Below are 24,789 nucleotides of genomic sequence, written 5' to 3'. Positions count from 1 at the left end.
ACAACGGAGAGTTGGGTTCCAACTGTCAAAGATACAAGCATGGTGAGAAGAGACGAGAAACAAGCATGAAAGGAGAGAGTGGGATAAAGTAGCTGTGCGATGGTTATTTGATAATGACATTGAAGGAAATGGTGGTGTACACGGGAGGCTTAGGGTGAAACAGAAAAAAGATAAGTATTAGGGCATAAATTAATTGATTGGGTTACGATAAATTTAGATAAGTATCAATAGGTCATGAATTCGACTTTTTATTTTATATAATAATATAAAATCTTCACCTATAATTTATTTCTTCTATTAAAATTAAAAATATAAATAATAAGAGATTACGTAAGAATGATAATCCTAGACAAGAACGAATTTAGGGGACAGGCACATGTTGTAAGTCTCGGAATTTAGCTCTCCTCCAAAAAAAAACAGATTTAACTTATTTGAGGGGAAGAGAGTTGAAATATTCATGAATCTGGTGAGTGATCTGCTCTAGATCTGCCCTCGACGCTGGAAGAAAGATAAATAAAATATCATATCAAGGAGATGAGGGGGAGGTTGAGGGTGAAAGGTGGTGATCTGACAAAAGATGCTGGGATATTCAAATCCTAAACTAATACAAAAACTAATATTAAAAAATAAATCATAAAGAATATTCGGACAAAAGAAAATATTCAAACTACAGGAGGCCTATGGGTATTTTTTTTCCTAATAATATATATAGGCTTGTATATATTGGATAGATGCTCCATAATTATAACAATTAATTTTCATATAATGTTATTTTCAACAATTTTAATAATAAATTTTTTATCATGATGTTATTTTCGTCTTTCAAATTGCATGACGGCCGCATTTCCACATATATCTTCTATTTGTTTAAAGAAAACAACAGTCTTATAAGTCAATGAAAACCCTAATCCTCCACGGATTAACGGCTGGATTGACCTCCACGTCTATATGCCTGGTGTATCGCGTTGCCACCTATAAAAAAGCCTAACGAGGATCAGATTTTTCCATTTTGCAGGCCAAATATTAGGATTCCACAGGCTCAGCAGAAAAAAACAAAAACATGATAACGACGTCGGCGGATCTCAGCGCCGGCGAGGTCCGGCTACCGCTTATTGCCCCGGCGAAGACGGTCTTCTCCGGCGACGAGAAGCAGAAGCTCTGCATGGACGACATGCTACAGGCTCACTGTGGCGAGTTTGGGCGATGGCAGTTGAGGCATTTCGTGTTGACGAGCCTGGCCTGGGCTCTCGAGGCCTTCCACACCATGGTCATGATATTCGCCGATCGGGAACCCGCCTGGAGGTGCGTCGGCGCAGCCTGTTCCTTCCCCTCCGCCGGCGGCGGCTTCTGCGGCCTGGAACCCGGTTCCTGGGAGTGGATCGGCGGCGACAGCAGCTCAACCGTGGCGGAGTGGGGCCTGGTGTGCGGTCAGAAGTACAAGGTTGGGTTAGTCCAATCCCTCTTCTTCGGCGGCTGCATGATAGGTACTTCTCTCTCGTGTTCTCTCGCTATTCCGCCGTTTTCGAGCATTAATTTAGGTTTTCTCTGTGGCTATGCCATTCTGATTCTGGTTCAGTTTTTTCCGGGAAAGTATTCTGGGAATATCTTTTTCTTATCACGATATGCTTGACATTGATAGGGAACTGGCAAGAGTCCATCGTTGTCTCAAAACTCTTTCTTCTATATTTTCATAGGCTTCTTTCTTGCCATTTGCAAGTATTAATTAATTTATCCCCAACTTGTTTTCTGGAAGCAATGGAAACCTCGATTGGTGCTTTAAGAAGGTGGATATTAAATGTAGTTAATTAATTACTAGCTACTACTATTGTAGTAATGTTAAAAATGTGGAAGTTATCTGTCAGCTGTCAGATTATGGGCTCTCCAAGGTTGTACGAGAAAATATATCTATTAATGTAGAATTTTTAAATAAATAGGAAACGGTGATACCTATATCGATGGAATAATTGAAACTGATTTATTTAACGATCTCCCCTGAAAGAAAATTATAAAAGTTTTCTTATACGTCCACCTGAGGCTCGAATGGTGATAGCGCAGACAGTATATGAGCGATCAGTAACTAATTCTGATTATTGTGTAATTTTTATTAGGCTCTATGCTTGTTTATAGGTATCAAACAGATATAGATAGACACATCTCTTTAATAATTTGAATTTAATTTAAATTTCAATTACTTATCTTGTTATTTTGTTAAAATTCAAATACTAATGAATTTGAAATAAATTTAAATTCATAATATTTATCTTATCAAAGTAATGGTAATTTTAATAATTAATTTATAAAAAAAAGTTGATATTAATATATTTTTAATTATATATATCATACCTCACAAAAAGTCCCCCTTAATTTACCCCATACTTGATTATTGACGAAAGTGAGGTCCTTTTTGCGTGGCCATCGACAAGGGTTGGAAACCCATCTTTCTGTCTTTTCACACAAGGCCTAGAGAATCACGTGGCCAACAACAATACGTCACAAACACACACATATTACACATATAGCACCATTTTAAGGGTGTCCCTAGCTCCGTTTTCGTCTCTAGTAAGGTGAAACTTATTCAAAAGGTGTTGTGTTCGCCAGAACTAAATGGGAGTGGGTCTTACCCTAAACTAGTTGGTAGGACAATGATAAGACGTTGTAGTTACCAGAATTTTAGGGGTTGTTTACTTGTAAAAAATTGGAATAGATTTTTTGAAAATTTATTTATAGGAATTGAAAATTAGAAACTGTATTCAAATTGATTTTTTTTCTAAATTATATTTTTCAAATTTGTGTTGGAAATCTGATGTTTTCTTTGTTAAAATGTTACCCTGTTTTCCCTTACACAGCCCCAACTTTGAGAACATCTTTGTTAAAATGTTACCCTTTTTTCCCTTACACAATCCAACTTTGAATCTCAGTAGCATCCATATCTCCACAAGACCGTCACCCAAAGCTTCTTCGCATCTTCCTTCACACAAAGCTTCATCCTTCATCTTCACACAATTTGTGTGCTATTGTAATTAAAACAGAAGGACAAATCAATGTTAGTTTATTTTCATCTTTTGTTCAAGCAGATTTTTTTATTTTTTATTTTTGAACACATTCTTTTATTTTCTGAATTCTAAAATTGATTTCATATTTGGTAAAAATAAATGCTTTTTCTATTTTTCTCTAATTTCTATAGAAAAGAAAAACTAGAGATAAAAAAAATAGAAAACATTCTTCACTAGTAAACATGCCTTTTAACTTTTTTAAGGTGTGAATTTGTATATAATTTTTTATGGATTAATTTAATATTTATGTTTTGTTAAACATGGTGTATATTCAGTTAGTTTAGTTAATGCATGTCGGAGGATAATATGGTTGTAAAATTATATTAGGTAGAGAATTCTTCATATTTAATTTGATAAAGATAAAAACTATCTGCTAAAATTTAATTTGATTGAATGGAGGATAGAATAGGTATATGATATTTAATTATGTTGTTGCCTAGATACAACAATAAATTTATTTATCAGAGAATTTGTTTTTAAGTCGTCAAAAATCTACAAGAAAGAAAATGATCAGAGGGGACGCAGGGCATCCTAAATCAGATTCTTGAGAATGAGAAAGAATTTGTAGAAGTCTTTAATCAGTATTAGAGGCGTACCTTCTTTGAATATGGGCTCACTTGTTGTCATTACCCTAAGGTATAATGGTCATTAAAGCATGCTGCAATTACTGAATTGTATTTTTCTTTTACAACTAGTATGTTTTTCAGTTACATTTATGTTTTAGAATGGGAAGCTATAATACTTTCAGTTACAAATTATAACTAAAAACACTAATTATAAGAGTAGCTATATAAGCTACTAGAGAGGATATTTTAGAATATTAAGTAATAATTGATTGAATGCTTCTCTCTTCAATTCTATTCCTGATTTCTCTCTCTCGCATCTTTTTGCCCTTCTTTCCCTTTCTCTCTATTCTCCCTGATCACCCTTCATTCTTCTCATTTCTCCCTCCATTTTTATTCTCTCTTTCCTGATTTCTTCCAAATTCCCTTACAAAACCTAGGTTAAACCTTGGTGCATGACATTTGGTATTAGAGCAAGGCTTTCCTTGGAAGCTAATTGAAGGCGATTTTCAAGAAGCTGCAACAGAGGCGATCAATTTTCGGAGGTGTTATTAGAGTCGAGCCTGTTTCCGTAAATTTTGGTAGTTTCATCATGAAAAATCGATTGGGTCAGGAAGTAGATAGTGATTGCGATCATCAGCGATTGTTGTTTCTTGGTTACTACATTGTGACTTAGGCTGCAGCTTGGAATTGAAAGATGAAGCAGCATCAGGCAGCTTTTGGCTGGAACTTTGGCAATTCTTGTTCAAAGTTTGAAGGCGAAGCAGGCTAGGTGAGTTCCTTCGATCAATTCTTGGTAGATTTGAAGGCGGAGCAACAACTCTCGATTCGACTAATTGAGATCGATCTAGGACCAATTGAGTCATAGGAGGTTGACGAGCAGTCTTTGCCTTCGACTTCTCTTGCTTGTGAGATTTTTTTTAGCTGAAGTTGATTAGAATAGTAGCTGAATCTTGGAGGTTGTTTCTAAAGTGGAGATTAAGGAAGATTGTATAGAACAACAATTTCTTGAAGATTGATTTTTCGAGGCCGATCATTTAAGAGGCATAATTCCAAAGCAAAGGAATCTAAGGTAGCACATAGGCAAATTCTAAAGCTGTCTAGATCATGTCTCAGGAAGATTTCTCTAGTTTCAACCAAAGTGTTGCTACTTTCAATCAAATTGTGGCTAGTTGCAACCAAAAATTGAATGAATTCCTGATATTAATTGCCAAATGGTTATAGGTTAGACTTCCTGCTCATTTTCTTTCGAAGGACTATTCTGATCCGATTATTCAAGAAACTAGACCAATACTTGAGATATTTAGAGATCTATACTCTCCTCGTTCATGTAATCAACATTTCACTGTCAACCCTTAGAAATTAACTCAGGAAGAAGAAATTATACTTAGGAAGGAGAACTTAGTAATTTCTAAGGAAGAAGTTCACGATGTCTTTGTCAGAAGTTCTGCTTGTGAGAAGTTGAATTTAGAAAATATTGACAAGGAGTTGCAAAGGATTAGAGGGGACATGTGGCATTCTAAGTCAGATTCTTGAGAATGCAAAAGAATTTGCAGAGCTCTTTAATCAGTATTAGAGGTGTACTTTCTCTGAATATGGGCTCATTGATAGGCCCTCGGTTCATTAGACGTATCAAAGACGGTCCAAGGGGCAGGGGCAGGAAACTAAATTGGCTGGCTAGCTAGCTAGCATAACAACTAGCCATGTGCGTAAGGGTAGAGTGGGAAAATCGTTGGGTTGTTACACAACCCCAATAGGTGCGAAATCGAATTCGATTAGAAGAGGAGGGAAGAGAATATATAGAGGAGGGAGAAATTTGTAAGGGTAAGAAAAATTTTGGATCCAGTTCTTAGGGAGAGTTTAGGGTCTCTCGAATGCCTAGTTTTTTCCTTGTAATTTGATTGAAGTTGGTGAAATAAATCCAAGTCTCAAAGTGATTTTCTTTTCTGGTTAGCATCAATTTTGGTATCAAAGCATCACCGATCCTAATGGTGAACCTGATGGATCGAGTAGGTGAATTGGAAGGGAGGATAGAAGGCTTGCAATGGGGAGTTGATGCCATGGGGGGTGAGGTTCAATCGGTGGAGAAGAATGTCGCGAACTTGCTAGAGCAGTTCACATGGATGAGAACGAGGTGGGAAGAGCAAGAACGAGAGAGGAAGAACAAGGAGAAGTTGGGATACCAACCACCGGAATTCATTCAGGATTTCGAGGTGACGCCGAAAATAGGAGAACAACGAGCTAAAGCAGGCGGTTCTGATGGGGGTTGGCGGTCGGAGATCTGAGGATGTCGATTGGAGATGCCCCTCTTCGAAGGCGAAGATCTAGACGGTTGGATCTTCTGAGCCGAACGGTACTTTGCGGTGAATGGGTTAACTGATGATGAGAAGTTAGATATAGCAGCACTGTGTTTGGAGGGTGTTGCACTTTTGTGGTTCCAATGGGAGGAAAAGCGACGAAGGGTGAGGAATTGGGAGGACTTCAAGTTGCTGTTGAGGAGTCGCTTCCGACCCACCTAAGAAGGTGTTGGGATCAATATATCAAATCCCTTCTTGTGAAAACCTATGAGGAAACAAAACAACTTGAACATGTGGTTCTTGTATAAAGAATCCATCTCATCCCTGGCTTTTCACCACTCTTCCTTGTGTTCATCTTCCAAAGCTTTATCAAAGCTTTTCGATTCTCCCCTTTTAGTAAGTAGCGCATATTCACTAGGATCATATCTTGTAGATGGTCTTCGATCTCTCGTAGATCTTCTAACTGGAAAAGGGTCCTCGGTAGTTGGTGTCTCAACATGATCATCATTACCAACGCTATCATCAACCTATGCAGGAGCATCTGTACTAGATGAATCAATCTGAACCTCATCCTCAACTTGACCTTGAATAGATGTAGGAGGAACTATCTCTAAATCAACCAAATCATCTATATTCTGAACTGATTTTTTGGACTTATCAATATCTTGAATGGTCTAATATTCAATGAACACAACATCTCTACTCTTGATGAGTTTTTTATCAATTGGATCATAAAACTTGTACCTGAATTCATCCTGACCATAGCCAATGAACACACACTGCCGAGATTTTACCTCAAGCTTGGATCTCTCATCTTTAGGAATGTGAACAAATGTCTTTCACCCAAAAACCTTTAAATGACCATAGGAAACATCCTTACCTGTCCAAACCCTATCTGGAACATCACTTTATAAAGGCGCGCTCGGTGACAAATTCAACACATGTACTACAATGTTCAAAGCCTTGCCCCAAAACGATTTTGGTAAATTTGCATGTGAAAGCAAGCATTGAATCCTATCAACAAGTGTTATGTTCATCCTCTCTGCCAACCTGTTCAATTGAGGTGCCTTAGGTGGCGCCTTCTGATGTCTAATACCATGCTCTCGACAATAAGTATCAAATGGTCCAGAATACTCTCCTCCATTATCAGTTCGAATACACTTCAACTTCTTTCCCATTTGTCTCTCAACCAATCTTGGAATTGCTTGAAAATACTCAATACTTGATCTTTACTCTTCATATTGTAGGCCCACACCTTTCTTGAGTGATCATTAATAAACGTGACAAAATAAGATGCACCACCAAGAGACCTTGTCTTCATCGGACCACACACATCAAAATGTATCAAATCAAGTATTTATGACTTTCTTGTAATAGAAAAAGATTTGAATGAGACCTTATGTTGTTTGCCAACCAAATAGTGACCACACTTTTTCAAGTGTACACTAGAGATTTTCGAAATTAGCTCTTTCTTGGACAATGCATACATTCCTTTCTCACTCATGTGACCGAGCCTCTTGTGCCATAACTCAACAGCACCATCATTCTCCATTGTATTCACAATGCCTCTAGAAAGTTTAGCCTGCATCACATATAAAGACAAAGATTTGTTACCTCTAGCCACAACCATGGAACCTTTTGTAAGCTTCCATTGACCATCACTGAATGTACTGCAAGAACCCTCATCATGAAGTCTCTTGGTTGAAATCAAGTTCAGACAAATATCCGAAACATGCTTAACACCCTTAAGCACAAGTCTAGTACCATTACTAGTTTCTAAGCAAACATCACCTATGCCAACAATATTGGCCATGCCTTTATTACCCATCTTAACGGAATCGAAATTACCTAAGGTATATGTAGCAAAGAATTCTCGCCTCATGTAGCATGAATAGAGGCTCCACTATCAATGACCCAACTGCTTTCATGGCATGCAAGATTCACAACATTTTCATTAAGAACAACAAGAAACTTTTCAATAGTGGCTGCCACTCGTTCCTCATTATCTCCCTGATTCTTTCCTTTTCCATTTTTGCTATCTCTCTTTAGCTTCCAATAGTTCTTTTTAATGTGCCCCTTTTTATGGCAGTGGTAGCATTCTACAATGGCAAACTTGTTTGACTTGCCTTGGCTTTTACTATTACTTCTTTTTGAATCCCGATTCAAACTCCTCCCCCTTGACTCAGTAACTGGAATATCAGATTGTGAGGAACTAGCTTGTGACTTTTTCTCATTTCTTCATTTAGAACGTTGCTCTTTGCTAAGTCTATGGAGATAACACTATTTGGAGTGGAATTAGAAAGTGACATTCTAAATGTCTCCCAAGAATCTGGTAGTGTACTAAGAAGCCATAGACCCTAAATCTCATCATCAAATTTGATTCTCATACCAGACAATTGATTGAACAATCCTTGAAATGCATTCAAGTGATTTGACATCGGTGTCCCTTCTACATATTTCAAATCAATCATCTTCTTGATTAGGAACAACTTATGATTTCCAGTCTTCCGAGCATATAATTGCTCTAGCTTCAACCACAAAGAACGAGCATGAGTCTCACTACTAACATGGTTTAATACATTATCATCCACCCATTGTCTAATCAACCCACACATTTGGTGATGTAGAAAGTCCATTCAGCGTTAGATTTATCAGAAGGTTTCTCTTCAGCAAACATAGGTAAATAGTAATCTTTCACATAAAGAAGATCTTCCATCTTACCTCTCCATAGATGATAATTTGAACCATTTAAACTGATTATTTGACTAGTATTTGTTTTCATAGTTTAACACAAGCAAATAGAAAAACTTGAATCAAAGCTCTGATACCACTTGTTGGGATCAATATACCAAATCCCTTCTTGTGAAAACTAGTGAGGAAACAAAATAACTAGCCAAATATCAAGTGCAATCACAAAAGTAAAGGAGACAACCAATTTACGTGGAAAACTCCTTCAATGTGAGGAGTAAAAACTACGGGACTGAAGTCCACCCAAAAGTTCCGCTAATATCACCAAATCCGGATTACAAAATCCTCTCAACATCACAAAAGGCAAGAGACAAAATAGAATCAATCTTATCGCAAATCAATAAAATAACAAAAGAGATAATGAAGAACAGATTGAACCAAGAGATAGTACGAAGACGGCTTGATTCCCAAGGATCCCGGCCTCCAAAACAGATTTCCATCGTCTAGATCTTAGAACCACAAGTCTAGAACGTATCCTCCGAATTTCAGCTCAATCAGATCAAAATAGATCGGTCGATCACCTGTTCCATCACTGTTATGCAAGCAAAATCAGAAATTCGAGTCAAACCACAAACCAGAACGAAAATAGCTCGATTCTCAAGGATCTCGGCCACTAAATCAAATCTCCACTGTCCAGATTCTAGAACAAGGAGTCTAACATACCCTCAAAATTTTAGATCAATTGGAATACAAATGACCATTTGATTGGCTATCCGATCACAATTGTGCAGGTAAGAATGAAAATATGAATTTCTCTTAGAAGTTTGCCCTTTTTCTTCTGTTTTCTCCACCTGTTATGCACGAATTTGATACTCTAAGAGGCTAAAAAACCCCTAATTCATTAAGGGTGTTTTATTCTCGTGAAATAAATATATTAGTAAAAGAAACCGAACCATTCTTTTATGAAATGCCCCAACCCCCCAACCATTATCGGGCCATCCTCCAACTAGGAGGGAAATCCGACCCAACAAATTGGCACCGCTTGTTGGAAAGAATTTAGTCAAAATTGTGCAGTTGCAGAAACAACTCAGTAAGTCTTTTGCTATGAAGGATTTGGAACCTGCGAAACAAATTCTTGGTATAAGAATCGTTCGAGATCGGAAAGAAAAGACATTATCTTTGTCATAGGAGAAGTACATAGAAAAGTTGTTTCAGAGGTTCCATATGGATAAATCTAAAGTTGTTAGCTCTCCTCTTGCTACACACTTTAGATTGAGTAGTCCACAAAGTCCTACTACAGATTCAGAGAAATATGACATGGAACGAGTTTCGTATGCTTCAGCGAGTTTCGTATGCTTCAGCAGTGGGGAGTTTGATGTATGCCATGGTGTGTACAAGACCAGACATAGCTCATGTAGTTGGTACAGTTAATCATTTTTTTTCTAATTCGAGAAGAGAGCATTGGAATGCCATTAAGTGGATTTTGAGATATCTGCGTAGGACATCTGGGTTACGTCTTACCTTTGGGGGTGAGAAACTATTATTGGTCGGTTACACCGATGTTGATATGGCCAGAGATGTTGATTCTCGAAAATTTACTTTAGGGTACTTGGTAAAATTTGCAAGTGGAGCTATGGCACGGCAATCCAGGTTACAAAAGTGTGTTGCACTTTCGACTACTTATGCAGAATTCATTGCAGCTATAGAGGCATGCAAAGAGTTGTTGTGGATGAAGAAATATCTTTAGGAGCTCGGTTTCAAGCAAGATCGTTATGTATTATTTTGTGACAATTAGAGCGCTATTCACCTTGGTAAGAATCTGACATTTCATTTAGAGTCAAAACATATTGATGTTCGATATCATTGGATATGTGATGTTTGAAGTACCAAGACTTTGGAACTCGAAAAAGTTTACACGGATGATAATAGAGCTGATATGTTGACAAAAGCATTACCTAGGGGGAAACTTGAGTCTTTTCGATCAATCGCTGGGATGGCGATCTCTTCCAATTAGTTGTGAAGGGGGAGATTTGTTGGGTCGGATTTCCCTCCTAGTTGGAGGATGGCCCAATAATGGTTGGGACGTTTTATAAAAGAATGGCTTGGTTTCTTTTACTAATATCTTTATTTCATGAGACTAAAATATTCTTAATGTATTCGGGTTTTTTTGAGCCTCTTAAAATAGAAAATTCGTGCATAACAGGTGGGGAAAACAGAAGAAAAGAACAGAAGAAAAAAGGCAAACTTTTGGGAGAAATTCAGATTTTCGTTCTTGCATGCGCGACTGTGATTGAATAGCCGATCAGATGGTCGTTTGCACTCCGATTGATTTGAAATTTTGAAGGTATGTTCGAGACTCCTTGTTCTAGGATCTAGATGATGGAGATTTGATTTGGTGGCTGGAATCCTTAAAAATCGAGTCATTTTTGTTTTGGCTTGTGGTTTGGCTCGAATTTCTGTTTTTGTTTGCGCAACAGTGATCAAATAGGCGATCGGATAGTTTATTCTGATTGAGCTAAAATTTGGAGGGTATGTTCTGAACTCATAGTTCTAAGATTTGGACAGTGGAGATCAGTTTTAGAGGTTGGGATCCTTGGGAATTGAGCCGTCATTGTATTGCTTCCTGGTTCAGTCTGTTCTTTATTATCTCTTTAGTTATTTTATTTTTTTTGGGTAACGCCCCATCATGAGCGCCCTCACCTATTGGCCCCAGAGTATGGTGAAGGAGGTAAATCAGGGAACCTGGTGGCCCTAGGTTTCAATCCCAGAGCAACACTTTTAAGTATGACGGAGCAGGCTCTAAACGAGATCACCATGACCACTAGGCTATGCCCCTGGGGGCCTCTTTAGTTATTTTATTGGTTTGAAATAAGATTGATTCTATTTTGTCTCTTACCTCTTGTGACTGTTGAGAGGATTTTGTAATCTGGATTTGTTGATATTAGTAGAATTTTTGGGTGGATTTTGATCCTGTGGTTTTTACTCCTCACATTGAGGGGGTTTTCCACGTAAATTGGTTGTCTCTTTTACTTTTGTGATTACACTTGGTATTTGGCTAGTTGTTTTGTTTCCTCACTGGTTTTCACAAGAAGGGATTTGGTATATTGATCCCAACAAGTGGTATCAGAGCTTTGATTCAGGTTTTTTTGTTTGCTTGTGTTAAACTATGAAGACAAATACTAGTCTAATGATCAGTTTGAATGGTTCAAATTATCATTTATGGAAATATAAGATGGAAGATCTTCTTTATGTGAAAGATTATTATTTACATGCATTTGCCGAAGAGAAACCCGTTGATAAATCTAATGCTGAATGAACTTTGTGGATTATTTGTAACTCGTATTTTTAACTCCTAAGAATGGTATCCACTCCTTATTATACTAATAGATATATATTTTTAATTTAAACTATATTGTAATTTAAATAAAAACATAAACTTGTCATTTAAATAATATTTAAAAAATTATAAGATCGAATCCCTTTATCTCACTAGAATTAGTCTTTAAGGCTCATATCTAACAGAAGATTGGTCTCAGTGGGATCAAAGGTGGCTTTCGACTGAAATTGAAGGCAAAGTAAACAAGGTGAGTACCCTCGATCAATTCTTGGTGGACTTGAAGGCGGAGCAACAACTCTCGGGTAGTCTAATTGAGATTAACCCCGGACTGGTTGGGTCGTAGGAGGTGGACGAACAATTCGGGTTTTCAACTCCTCTTACTATCGTTAATTTCTGTTGGGTCTTGGCGAAATTCCAAGATTGCAACAAAGAAAAAAAAAAAAAAAAGATTCTAGGCTGAGGAGAGGGTGACGGTGAATGGGTAGGCATGGGTCAATGGTAGAAGTATGGGGGTTGTTGGTTGACAGCAACTTCGGATGGTGGGTGTTTGGGCTGAGCAGTAGTTTGGCCAAATTGAACACTCTGTTTTGTCCCATATTGTAATTCAATCAAAGGATGGCCGAGGGAACTCGGATGAAGTAGTTGGAAGTTCGAATGGAGGCGTTAGAAGTTGGGATGTCATAGATGCAAGAAGCCATGGTTTGGAGTCGAGAGGACATTTCTGCTATCAAGGATAGCGTTCGGGAATTGGAGAAGAAGAGAGAAGCGATGGAGCAATACGGACAAAAGATTAATAGCGTGTTTAACATGCTTGCAGCATTGCCCTAATTTCGCCAGCTGCCCGATTTTCCTCCAAGAATGAGTCCTTACTAGATCTTGGATAGGGATGACATTCTACCCAGGCCGGATGAAGGGCTGGAAGTGGGAGATCGGCCTGCGTTGGAGCGGGGAAATCTAGTAAGGGGTACTTTTTCCCAAGTTGTTGGTCATATGCTTATGCCTCGATTTGAAATTCCAATATTTGAGGGTGTAAAACCTAGGTGGTGGATTCGTCATTGTGAAAGGTTTTACGAATTTTACCGAATTAACGAAGAACAGAAGGTTACGTTGACAGCAACCTATCTCAATGATATGGTTGATTCTTGGTATCTAGGGTGGGCGTAAGATAAGGGTAGTACATTGAATTGGATGGAATTTGCGGAAGAACTTTGTGGCAGGTTTGGAGAAAAAAATGTCAGATGTAGTTGAAGAATTCAATAAATTGAAGCAAGAGGGTTCATTGATTGATTATCAGGTGAAGTTTGAGAAATTGAGGGTGTTATTGAGGTTGTCTCAGCCAACTTTAACTAAACCATATTTTGTATCGAGCTTTATTAGTTGGTTAAAGGATGAATTACGACCTATGGTTAAGATGATGATGCCTACAATAGTGAAATAGGCGGCTGAGAAGACAAAGCTACGGAGCTTACGTTGGAAGCGATTTGCAACAAGTACACAATGGAAATGGAAATTCAGCCTTCGCTTTATCAACCATTGGAAAGGAATCAAGTGCATGTGAATTCTAAGGTTTATCCCAATCTTGATGCAACAAAATCAATTACTATGGAGCAGAGATGGAAGTTGGGATTATGTTATAAGTGCGACGATAAATTCAGCCCCGACCATCGATGCCAAAATGAATTACTTAACATGGAAAGAATAGTGGATGAAAACAAAGAAGAAGAACCAGTAGGAATTGGGTGACGAAGAAGGCACTTGCCTTCTTAAAGGCACTCTTCTAACTGTCATGTAACTCCCTAACAACATTCAACTAACCCTTATAACCCCCTAAAAGTATACAACAACTCACCCCCCAATAGTTACAATAGTTATAGCCCAATTATCCCTTATACCCCTAGGTTCATAACATACTCTAAGGTGGAGTAGGCTATAGATCAATACTTATAGTAGAGACAAGAAACATTACATGTGATCAAGAGAGAATTGGTGGTGGCATAGAATTGGATGAAGCAGCTTGCCGACAAGAAGAGAAGTGAAAGAAGCTTTGAGGTGGGTGATATGGTCTATTTAAAGGTTAAGAGGTTCTAGCAGTAGCTGGACACCTTCCCACCAAGTTGAGCCAGAAATATTACGGGCCCTTTCTGATGGCAGCCAAAGTGGGGAAGGTAGCCTATAGATTGTAGCTACTCGAAGGAGTAAGGATTCATCTCCTCTTCCTTGTCTCTTTACTGAAGTGGTCAATGGGGCCCTTTCACCGCATAAGTTCAAACCTTCCTCCCTTGGAAGTGGACTTAGAAGAAAAGGAGAAGCCCCTTGTACTGTGGGATAAGATCTATCAAAATTCTATTCCCATTACACAGGTGCTGGTGTAATGGACCTATTCTCACCTTGATCACACAACATAGGAGTACCTACCTGACATTCTCAAACAATTTCCTCGAGTTGCTTAACTTTTGTAATTTCTTGAGGATAATAAATGTCTTCAAGGGAAGGGGTATTGTCATAGCCTAAGGGTAGGATAGTCCAAAATTTTTGGTGAGTTGTTAGTGTTGTACCTAGGCAGTTATAGCTACCTTCTCCTGGTGTACATTCTAGAAGATACAACTGCTAATAGAATATATATCTGTATTGAGCTCAAGCAAAAAGGCATGAAATGGAAAGAATTTGAATTCTCTCTCTCTATTATCTTATCCTCTCTCTCTTTCTTCCTTTACTTCCTTCTTGATTCTCTCATCAGAATCCTATAATACCCTTGCTAGCTCTGAGAAGCTAACAATGCACTCATTTTCTTGAAAAAAAAATGCACAAAAGGGAAACTGCAACAGGGTAAAAGTTATTTTATTTAGGCATATATATATTGAAATAAAACTTGCTAGTATTTTAGTTTTTTGCCTTTTAGTACTTCCTTGTAGCATTTGCAAAGTACAATTGTTTTCACGGTTTCATTTATGGACTTCTACCTTAGGGTGATTTGGCTTTTTTTGGGCCTAGACATTTGAGTGTTGAAGTGTGCTCCTAGACCTTGCTTGTCAGGGTACTTTTTTTTGCATTGGATTGTCCCCCCTATCGTCGAGGTAATCTATCTTGGCCTCAGTGTCCATAAATCTTTTGAGTTTTTCTTCTCTAATCAAAGCCTCTATTTGATCCATCAACTTGCAAGATTTATTAGTGTGGTGTCTGTGGATTCTGTGGAATTTGTAGATGGCTTCTTTTTTTCTTCCCAGAGGTTTGTTTAGTCTTCTTGGAAAATTCGATAAGGGCCTAATCTTTTGATGACATCCAAAATAGCGAAGCATGACTTTGTGAGAGGGTATAGTTCTTGAATTTAGTTGAGGAAGGTTGTTAGACTTTTGGCCTTTCTCCTTCCTCTGGCTTGTCTCTTTATCAAAGTCCCTTTCATTTCTCTTTTTATTTCTTTCTTTGTTTTCTCTTACTATTTGTATTACTTCAGCCAACGGAGTGTACTTGTTGGCTTGAGCAGATAAGTCTGCCAAAGATGTAGACTGATCCAAAGCTAGGGATTCTTGCAATGGTATTAATTTTGTCCATTGGAGCATCACAGTTGCTGCTATACCTATTTACAAGTCTTATATTTCCAATGTTGCGTTCCTAAAATGATCACTATATTGTCTAATGGTTTATTTGTCACTTTGTGGATGCTAAGCAGATTGTGCATTTTTCTTTTTGTACCTATTGATAATAAAGGTATTAATGAACTCCTTTCTCAATTGCTCGAATGGTGAGATAGACTTTTCAGCCAAACTATTAAATCATGTGAGCGCATAGCCAATCAGAGTCGAAGGGAAAGCTCAGTACATGATAACATCCTCCCAACCATGTAGTAACATCATAGGCTCAATAATTTTGAATGTGATCGAGGGGATCACTTTTCCCCAAGTAGTAAGTTGGAGCATCTTAAATTTAGGAGGAAGGGGTTTATCCATGATTTTTGGAGCAAAGGAAATCTTTCTCTTATGCTAGTCCTCTTTTATGGGTACCAACTCTTGTTCTAGCACTTGCTTAATCATTTTCTTCATGTCGGTGGCTTCACAGCCACTGAAAATTGATTAATTGTTCGTTTAGGATTGATGCCTTGGTGGGACCATAGCCTTGCTTTCTACGATTTGCTAGAATTTTTCCTTACAAGGTTGGGTTATCCCAACTTTATTTCGGATTAGGACTTCGCCCAATCTTTCTTGTTGCTCTAAGAGAGACTCTCATACCTCTCACTCTCGATTGGCCTTTAGGGAAGGGCCTTGTGAGAGATTGTCTCATGGTAGGCCTCTAGGGGAGGGCTCTATGGGGAACTCTCTTGTAGGGTTTCTACTAGTGGCCACATTTTGCATAATTCTGATGAATGAGCAAAAGTGGAGTTTATGGAAGTGCATTCTAGAGGAAGGTTGTCATCTCCCTAAGAGCCTTGGTGTTCTTTTCATATTGTTGTTTCAATGTTTCATGCTTATGATAGGCACTTGACTTATCAAAGACAAGGGGCAAGGGTATAAATTGGATGGATGGCATAACAGCCAGCCATGTGCGTAGGGGTAGTGAAGGGAAATCGCTGGGTTGTGTAACAACCCAGCAAGCGTGTAATAGATTTCTGTTGAGAAGGAGGCAGGGAAGAATATATAGAGGGAGAAGAAGTTGGGAGAGGGAGAGATTGTTCTGGTATTAAGTCTTAGGGAGAGTTAAGGGCCTCTCGAACGCCTTGGGTTGCTTTTGTTCTTGGCTGGAAAGTCTGATAACTATTGATATTTGATTGTTGTTTGGATTTCTATCGGGGATCCTATCAATTTGGTATCAGAGCATTTTGATCCTAATGGTGAACTTGACTGATCTAGTCGGTGATTTGGAGATGAGGGTGGAAGGCATTCAACTGGGAGATGATGCCATGAGGAGTGCGTTTCAAACGATGGAGAGACCTAGCGAACTTGCTAGAGCAGTTCGCGAGGATGCGAACGAGATGGGAGAACAGGAGCGGGCGAGCAAAAGCAAGAGGAAGAACGAGGAGAGACGGGAGGAGCAAGAGAGAGAGAGAGGGGAAGGGGAAGCGAGATGAGGAAGACCCACCTGCGAGTTCGCCCTTGACAAGGGAGGGAACGCTGGTAGCTGGAGCGAAAAGTGGCGAAGGGGGCGACGGGGTCGGAAGGCAGGAGTATCGTGGGAGACGCTTGGAAATACCCATCTTCGAGGGAGATGATCTAGATGGCTGGGTCTTTAGGGCTGAACGCTACTTCATTGTGAACCAGCTGTCCGATGTGGAGAAGTTGGAGACAACGGCCTTATGCGTTGAAGGAGCGGCTCTATTGTGGTTCCAGTGGGAGCAGCGAAGGTGACGGGTGAGGAGTTAGGCAGAGCTTAAGGTGACGGGTGAAGAGTTGGGAGTTGCGGTGAATGGGCTAGTTGTCGAGGAGAAGATGGACACAGCAGCACTGTGTTTGGAGGGGGCTGCTCTTTCATGGGTCTAGTGCAAGCAACGGAGACGAAGAGTGAGAAGCTGGGAAGAGTTGAATGGGCTATTGAGGAATCGCTTAGGGTCCATGCTGGAAGGCACGGGGGACGAGCTGCATATTGAAAGGGGATTGGCGGTTGAGCAGATGATGGTGTTGCGAGGCAGAGTGGCTGCCGACGACGATGGTGTTGGGGAGTTCCACGGCGAGGCAGAAGGGCAGCCGACGATCGATCCATTTAAAAGGTTGTGGACGGTCGAATTGGTGACAACCAAGGAGAGCATCTCGCCGAGGAAGGGGGCGTCATCAACGATCCATGTTGTCTGGGAAGATGGTGTGACTCTTAGCTAGGTTTCTCAGAAATTTTACATGGGGTTGGTTGATAATGGAGGGCCCCCCATGTATTCTCACCATCATGAGGGGGTGGGTGCCTCGTCCAAGCATGTTATGATGGTGGAAGGGCAGTCTGTTTCTAGAAGTCAAGGGCTCAATTTGCATTCTGTTGTGGAGCCCAAGGAATGTGCATCACTATCAAGCATTCCTCATGGTATATGGTACTGTCCGTATTGCCAAAATATGTTCCAAAGAGATAAGTTTGTGGAGCGTAATGCTAATGCTGTAGCAGCTGGAAGGGTTTCAGGAATTGATCCTATTGAAGAAATAACCAAACGTTGTATTAGAACTGTTAAAAATCCTGAAGATGCTGAGGTCATTGCATGTGTTTTGTGCAGAGGTTTTGATTTTACCAAATTTAGATTTGGCCCACAGACTGTTATAGTTTGTGATTAGTGTGAGAAAGAATATCATGTCGGCTGCTTGAAGGAACTTAAGATGGCCGATCTAAAGAAATTGCCAAAGGGAAAGTGGTTCTATTGCATGGGTTGTAGGATGACCTATTCTGCTTTACAAAATTTACTAACTTGTGGAGAAGAGAAGATCTAAGATTCTCTGTTGGATGTCATAAAGAAGAAGCATGAGGACAAAGTTCCACATATGGTTTCCGACTTTGATGTGAGATGGAGGGTACTCAATGGAAAAATTGCTTCTCGGGAAACTAGAATGTTGCTCTCAAAAGCAGTTGCCATCTTCCATGAATGCTTTGACCCTATTGTCGATTCAGGAACTGGACGTGACTTAATTCCATCTATGGTTTATGGAAGGAGCTCAAGGGGCCAAGACTTTGGAGGAATGTACTGTGCTGTATTAATGGTGCACTCATCCATTGTATCAGCTGAAATCTTTAGGCTTTTTGGACTAGAAATTGCAGAGCTTCCTTTGGTTGCAACAAGTAATGATAACCAAGGCAAGAGCTACTTCCAGATATTGTTTTCCTGTATTGAGAAACTGCTTGCAAGCTTCAATGTGAAGAACTTGGTGCCCAATGGTATTGACCCAAAGATCTTAAATAATTATGGAAATTTGGGTGAACTTCATGATGAGGTTGAGAATTGGTAAGCCTTGAAGCAACTGACAAAGTCAAGGTGTTGGGAGTTCGACAAGGGTTCGGAAAGAACTTACGGGAGTTTGAAGTGCTCATACAATGGAAGAGGGCTACCCCCATTGGAAGTTATTTGGGAACCTTATCATTTGATCCAGCAGCAGTTTCCATTTTTCCACCTTGAGGACAAGGTGACAGTTGGGGTGGGGGGAGTAATGATAGGCACTTGACTTATCAAAGACAAGGGGCAAGGCTGTAAATTGGATGGCTAGCATAACAACTAGCCATGTGCGTAGGGGTAGTGAAGGGAAATCGTTGGGTTGTGTAACAACCCAGCAAGCGCGTAACAGATTTCTGTTCAGGAGGAGGGAGGAAAGAATATATAGAGGGAGAAGAAGTTGGGAGATGGAGAGATTGTTCTGGTATTGAGTCTTAGCGAGAGTTAAGGGCCTCTCGAATGCCTTGGGTTGCTTTTGTTCTTAGCTGGAAAGTCTGATAGCTATTGATATTTGATTGTTGTTTGGATTTCTATCGGGGATCCTATCAGCTTACTGAGAGGAATAGTTTGAGGAAATGTCCCAAAGTCTATGGGAGCCTTTGTTGGAAGGGTCTCTTGGAGTCGATTTAGGAGGATTTTGATGTCATGACCTTCCTTTTTCCTATTTCCAATGATTGGAGATCTTGTACAAACCATCTTTAGTTTTTCGAACTTTTCAATCGATTTCCCACAAATGGTGCCAATTGTTGTTGTGTAGATACAATAATAAATTTATTTGTCAAAAAATTTGTTTTTAAGTTGTTAAAATTCTACAAGAAACACAATGATTAGAGGGTGCAGGTTATCTCAAGCGTAAACCCTCTGATGCTTAAGTTAGATTTTTGAGAACGTTGAAGAATTTGCAAAGCTCTTGAATCAATATTAAAAGCATACGTTTTCTGAGGGTGGGCTCACCTATTTATAGGTGAGTTTGGAAGTTTGTGATAAGCATCCTCGCTATTCTAAGATTGACTAGGATTTGAACTCTTATAGATAAGACTTATCTTTTATGAAATTTTTGGAGAGATTTTTTGAGTTGTTTTGTTTGCACTTTTTGTTCTAGGAATACCTCTCGGGGGACTCTTTCGAAAAATCTTAAGATCTCCTGATGACCCTTTTCACCCTTTTCACAAGAGTCTACTAAGACTCTCTCGAACCTTCCTTTCATAGGGAGTCTACCAAACAAGTCTCCCAGAAACTCTTTGTCGGAAAGGTCTCTCGGAGGCCCTTCTCTTGAGAGGGTCTCCTAGGCCCTTTTGGCTCTCCTTATACTTTAGCTTGTGAATTTGTCCTTCGTGGATGTCGTGATTGGAAAACTTTTTTCCTTTGGATTTTCCTCTAATTCTTCTGTTAAATTTATTTTACTACAACTTGGTCCACATAGACATCAAATTCCATTAGAGTCATCCCCTATAAAATAAATAAGCATAACTGTGTTATCACAATCAGATAAGTAGCGTCATTGACGTCCGTGCAAAAATTGTGCCATGGTAGGCTTTGTAGTGTTTTCCGTATTAAAGCTATGTATTGACTGAATTTTGTCTCATTATTGTAGAATTGTATACTTATATGTTGAGATTGAAATACATAAATGTTTTTGTTTTGTTTTCTCTCAATTTATTACATGATATACTATCAATAATTCAAAAAGGTTTTTAAATTATTGATAGTATATCACTCAATACCATCATAGTTTGAGCCAAGTCACACTATGATGGTATAGCCACTCAATACTACATAGTGGACTGATTTTGTTAACTCTTATAACGTTCTGGGTTTTGACCGAAATTGCTAGTAGACTGTAATTCTTAAGTTCAAAAGATCAAAAATAATTTTAAATAATTTTAAACTTATTTATTTTATTAATATAAAGATTGAATTTCAAGTTGGGTGTGTGAAAAGAAACCTTTTCAAATATTACCAAAATAATATATTTATTATTTATATAAGTTTGAAACTTAAGATAGACAACATCACTCTCTTTTTTTCTCAGTAACTAGCCTCTATATTTAAAACCAGTAAAATTACGATGAAATTTTAATATATAGTGAAACCAACTAATTGAAATCTAATACCTTGAAAGCATATATGTTGTATTTTTCTTCTTTTATTTATGTTATTGCATGCATACAATAATAAAATTTATATTGAAGAATTCGTCTTTAACCCATCAGAATTCTGCAAGAAGGAAAACAATCAGAGGAGACAAAGCATTTCTTACGCAAATAATCCAATACTTGAGTCAGATTCCCATAGTTAGAAAAGATAACAAAGCTTTTTCTTGGATTTCAATGGTTTACTTTTAAAGAATGAGGGCTCACCTATTTATAAAAGAGCTTAAGGGATTTGTGACAATCAGTCCTAATATTTTGGGATTGACTTGGATTTGGCTTATTCTTACCCATTGCACAATTTTTGAATAAAATTTTTGGAGTCATCAGTTTGCACTTTTGTCGTTCTAGGAATGTCTTGCCGGGGAGTCTCTGAGAGACCTTGTCTGGTCACCTAGACCTTCCTTTCATTGAGAGTCTACCGGGAGGGTCTCCTATAGACCTCTCTCCCAAGAGGATCTCTTGGGCCCTTTAGTGGCCGATGCATATTCATTTAGTGGATTCCTTTATCTCAAAATTTTCCTGAGGGTCTCCCACTAGATCTATTTAATTAACTCTTAGTCCACTACATCTTATACACAATTTACCCCTAGTGGTATAAATGAACGACTTTTTAAAAAAGATAATAAATTATAAATTTTGTTGCTGGCTGGATCGTATTTTAAATTCTAAACTAGTCAATGTTTAGGTTGGGATGAATTGAGGATTGAATTGCAGAGACGTAAATAACTTGTTTGTATTGTTGAAGATCAGGGGCTGGAATATTTGGACATCTCTCAGACTCCAAACTGGGGAGAAAAGGATCCCTAATTGCAGTATGCGTTCTCAACGCCACCTTCGGTTGCTTAACGGCCCTGGCTCCAGATTTCTGGACCTACGCCCTGCTCCGCCTCTTCACCGGCTTCAGCACCGGTGGTGTCGGCCTCTGCGCCTTCGTCCTTGCCACCGAGCCCGTCGGCCCCACCAAGCGTGGCGCCGCCGGCATGTCCACCTTCTACTTCTTCTCCTGCGGCATCGGCATGCTCTCCGGCATAGCCTACATTTTCCAGTCATGGAGAGCTCTCTATATAGCGTCGTCAATCCCTTCCATTCTCTTCCTTATCGCTGTCGTCCCATTCCTCTCGGAGTCCCCTCGATGGTACCTCATCCGAGGCAAGCTCAACCTCGCCATGAAGACCATGCAGGGCATCGCCAAGTCCAATGGGAAACACCTTCCTGAAGGGGTAATCTTGGCCCTGGATGAGGAAACCAACGAGAACACTACCATTGCAAATGCTCAAGAAAAACAGGCGATCACAGGCTCTGTAATTGACGTGATTCGCTTGCCTCTAACTCGGGTTCGTTTGTTTCTTTCAGTTGGCATTAACTTCCTGTGTTCAGTTGTGTACTACGGCTTGAGCTTAAACGTCGTCAACCTGGAAACCAATCTCTACCTCAATGTGTTCATCAACTCGGTAGCCGAAATGCCAGCATTCTTGTTGACGGCAATCTTGCTGGATAAGATTGGAAGGAAGCCGTTGGCAATCGGGACGCAGTGGTTCAGCGGTTTCTTCTGCATTATAGGGGGATTGGTTGGAGGAAATGGGGCGTGGAAGGTGGTGAGGATGGTTTGTGGGTTTTTGGGGATATTTGGTATGGCCGGAACTTACAACTTGCTGTTCATTTACACGGTGGAGCTGTTTCCGACGGTGGTGAGGAACGCGGCGCTGGGATGTGCGACGCAGGCGGCACAGATGGGGGCGATTCTGACGCCCTTCGTGGTAGTGGTGGGCGGGTGGATGCCGTTCGCGGTGTTTGGTTTGTGCGGGTTGGTGGGAGGGCTGCTGGCGTTTTGCCTGCCGGAGACGTTGAACCGGCCACTTTACGACACCTTGGGTGGCATGGATGAAGGTGAAAGTAGAAACTAATTGGAGGCAGTCCTTGGTTTTTGAAATACGAGATTTGGATTTTGTTGTTTACTCGATTTCTCTTTTTTTTTTTTTTTCGGGTTTGTTTTATTTTGTTTTGGGATAACAAGAAGGCAGGAGTGAGTACGGTGTATATGGGAAAATACTTGGGTCTAGTCTAGTGAGTGAGTGAGAGTGTGTTGTATGGGTAAGGTCCAATGTCTAACAATTAAAATTTGATATTTTGCTTAAATAATTTTTTATTTTTTTTCTATTTAAAAGATTATTATTTAACTATCTTGTGTTTGCCTCAAGTCTGTCCGATAGAAGATTAGTAAATATTGGAGATGCATTGATCGGAAGATTAGATCATTAGACTTAAAATACCAAATATAATATATTTAGTATTTGGGGGGTCTAATTGTAATATCTCAATGATAGTTAATTATATTGGAGTGTTTGTTCTTTCTATAAATAAGAAGACATGGGAGGTAGGTCAAGAGACAATCCAAGGAGAGAGTTTCTATTTTATCTATGATTGAGTATTAATTTCGTTCATAAGAAAGAAGTGTTGAGTGATTAGAATTTAGTTTTGTGCATTGAGAGAAGAAAGGTTTTGTACTCGGGAATATAGATAAGGATTAGAAGTTGATGCACTGATTAGTTTAATCTGAATAAAAATTGCTATGTATGGGTGTTGAATTGTTAGATGTAAGTTTGCTTAAGGACATTTTAAACCAGGATAAAATCTGGTCATTTATTGGTTTGATTTCCCTTTCTATCATTTCATTTTTCATTTTGTTTTATCTGATTACTTAATTAGTTTCTAATTCCGTGTGTAAAGATTCAAATGAGAGTTTTCTTCCATTTGGTCCCGGTTTGAAAGTCTTAATATCAACAAACTAAATTATTATTTTTTTAAATGCTGTGATTTCATTTTGACCGTAAAATATGGACCCACTCATGTACCTAAATAGTTTCTTTCACGGATAAAGTTAAGTTCTTTGTATACAGCGAAGCGAAGCCACTTAGCTTAATTTCAATTAAAAATAGTGTCCAATGTATAAAACACTTTTCACTTTTGAGTCCAGCTGTGGCAGGAAGGAACTTAAATTCATTAATTTTAGATAAATTATTAATTGATTGCTGATGGATCAATCTGTTTGCTTATTTTTGTTTGTTTGCACTTAATGAGTCCAGTTCCCCTGCTCTGCTTATTTCTTCTAACACAATAAGTGGCATTTCCCCTGAATCTTTCTGGTTTTGTTCTTGATCCGGAATGGCACCGGCAAGTCATTGTCTACAAACTGAAACTAAAACAGAAGTTGGAAATTGAGTCAGGCAAATGATATAGCACGATTTGTTATGGGCTCCAGCAAAGTGGCATGATTTGTTAGCCACGTAAGAGGACAAGTTCCGTGCCACCACGGGGCGATTCATGGGTGTGAGTCTTGTCCGGAAAAGATAAAAAGGATGTAGGAAGTCTTTGGATGGCTCTTTAGGGTCTTTGCCTGCCTAGTCTTCCTATAGATCCGAAGGGTCTTTGAATGGGTGGTACCAAATAGGTCTACAACAAAGAAACAGTTACAAGGCACGATCTTGTTTGATCTGTTCCTTCTCATTTGCAAATTCACTTGGATGTGTGGGACCTTATAAAATTCCTAACTGTTCTGAGGCTCGTTGGTTTATATCATTTATTGATAATTGTACTAGAATGACTTGGGTTTTCTTGTTAAAAGATAAAGCTGCCATTAGTGTTGTCTTACTAAATTTTTGTAAAATAATTACAACTCAATTTGGTTCTCCTATTAAGAAATTAAGGAGTGATAGTGCAGGAGACTTTTAATCACCACTTGTATAAGTTCTTTTAACAAGAAGGATTGTCCATGAATCTTCATGTGTAGATACTCTACAACAAAATAGAGTAAC

At 39.1% G+C, this 24,789-nt stretch overlaps 1 protein-coding gene across 2 annotated transcripts; it reads left to right on the top strand.

The window, feature by feature from the left end:
* Positions 1–965: 965 nt before the first annotated feature.
* Positions 966–23,313, top strand: LOC127811701 (organic cation/carnitine transporter 4-like). 2 transcript variants are annotated; one of them, XM_052351825.1, is made up of 2 exons: positions 966–1,484; positions 21,728–23,313. In XM_052351825.1, the coding sequence occupies exons 1-2, from the start codon at positions 1,061–1,063 to the stop codon at positions 22,879–22,881; spliced, it is 1,578 nt and encodes a 525-aa protein (XP_052207785.1). In that variant the 5' UTR covers positions 966–1,060; the 3' UTR covers positions 22,882–23,313. The 2 variants fall into 2 exon arrangements, with proteins under 2 accessions (XP_052207785.1, XP_052207786.1); XM_052351826.1 differs by having other exon boundaries at positions 1,054–1,484; positions 21,723–23,313.
* Positions 23,314–24,789: the final 1,476 nt, after the last annotated feature.

Source organism: Diospyros lotus, chromosome 10 (genome assembly GCF_014633365.1).
Source record: "Diospyros lotus cultivar Yz01 chromosome 10, ASM1463336v1, whole genome shotgun sequence".
Lineage (NCBI taxonomy): Eukaryota > Viridiplantae > Streptophyta > Magnoliopsida > Ericales > Ebenaceae > Diospyros > Diospyros lotus.
The sequence above is the reverse complement of the archived record's forward strand: the minus strand, read 5'-3'. Positions and strand labels throughout refer to the sequence as shown.

Coding starts and splice junctions, on each gene's coding strand:
- LOC127811701 (XM_052351825.1), top strand. CDS start 1,061: ATGATAACGACGTCGGCGGATCTCAGCGCCGGCGAGGTCCGGCTACCG. Junction 1,485..21,727: donor CTTCGGCGGCTGCATGATAG/GTACTTCTCTCT, acceptor GTTGAAGATCAG/GGGCTGGAATATTTGGACAT.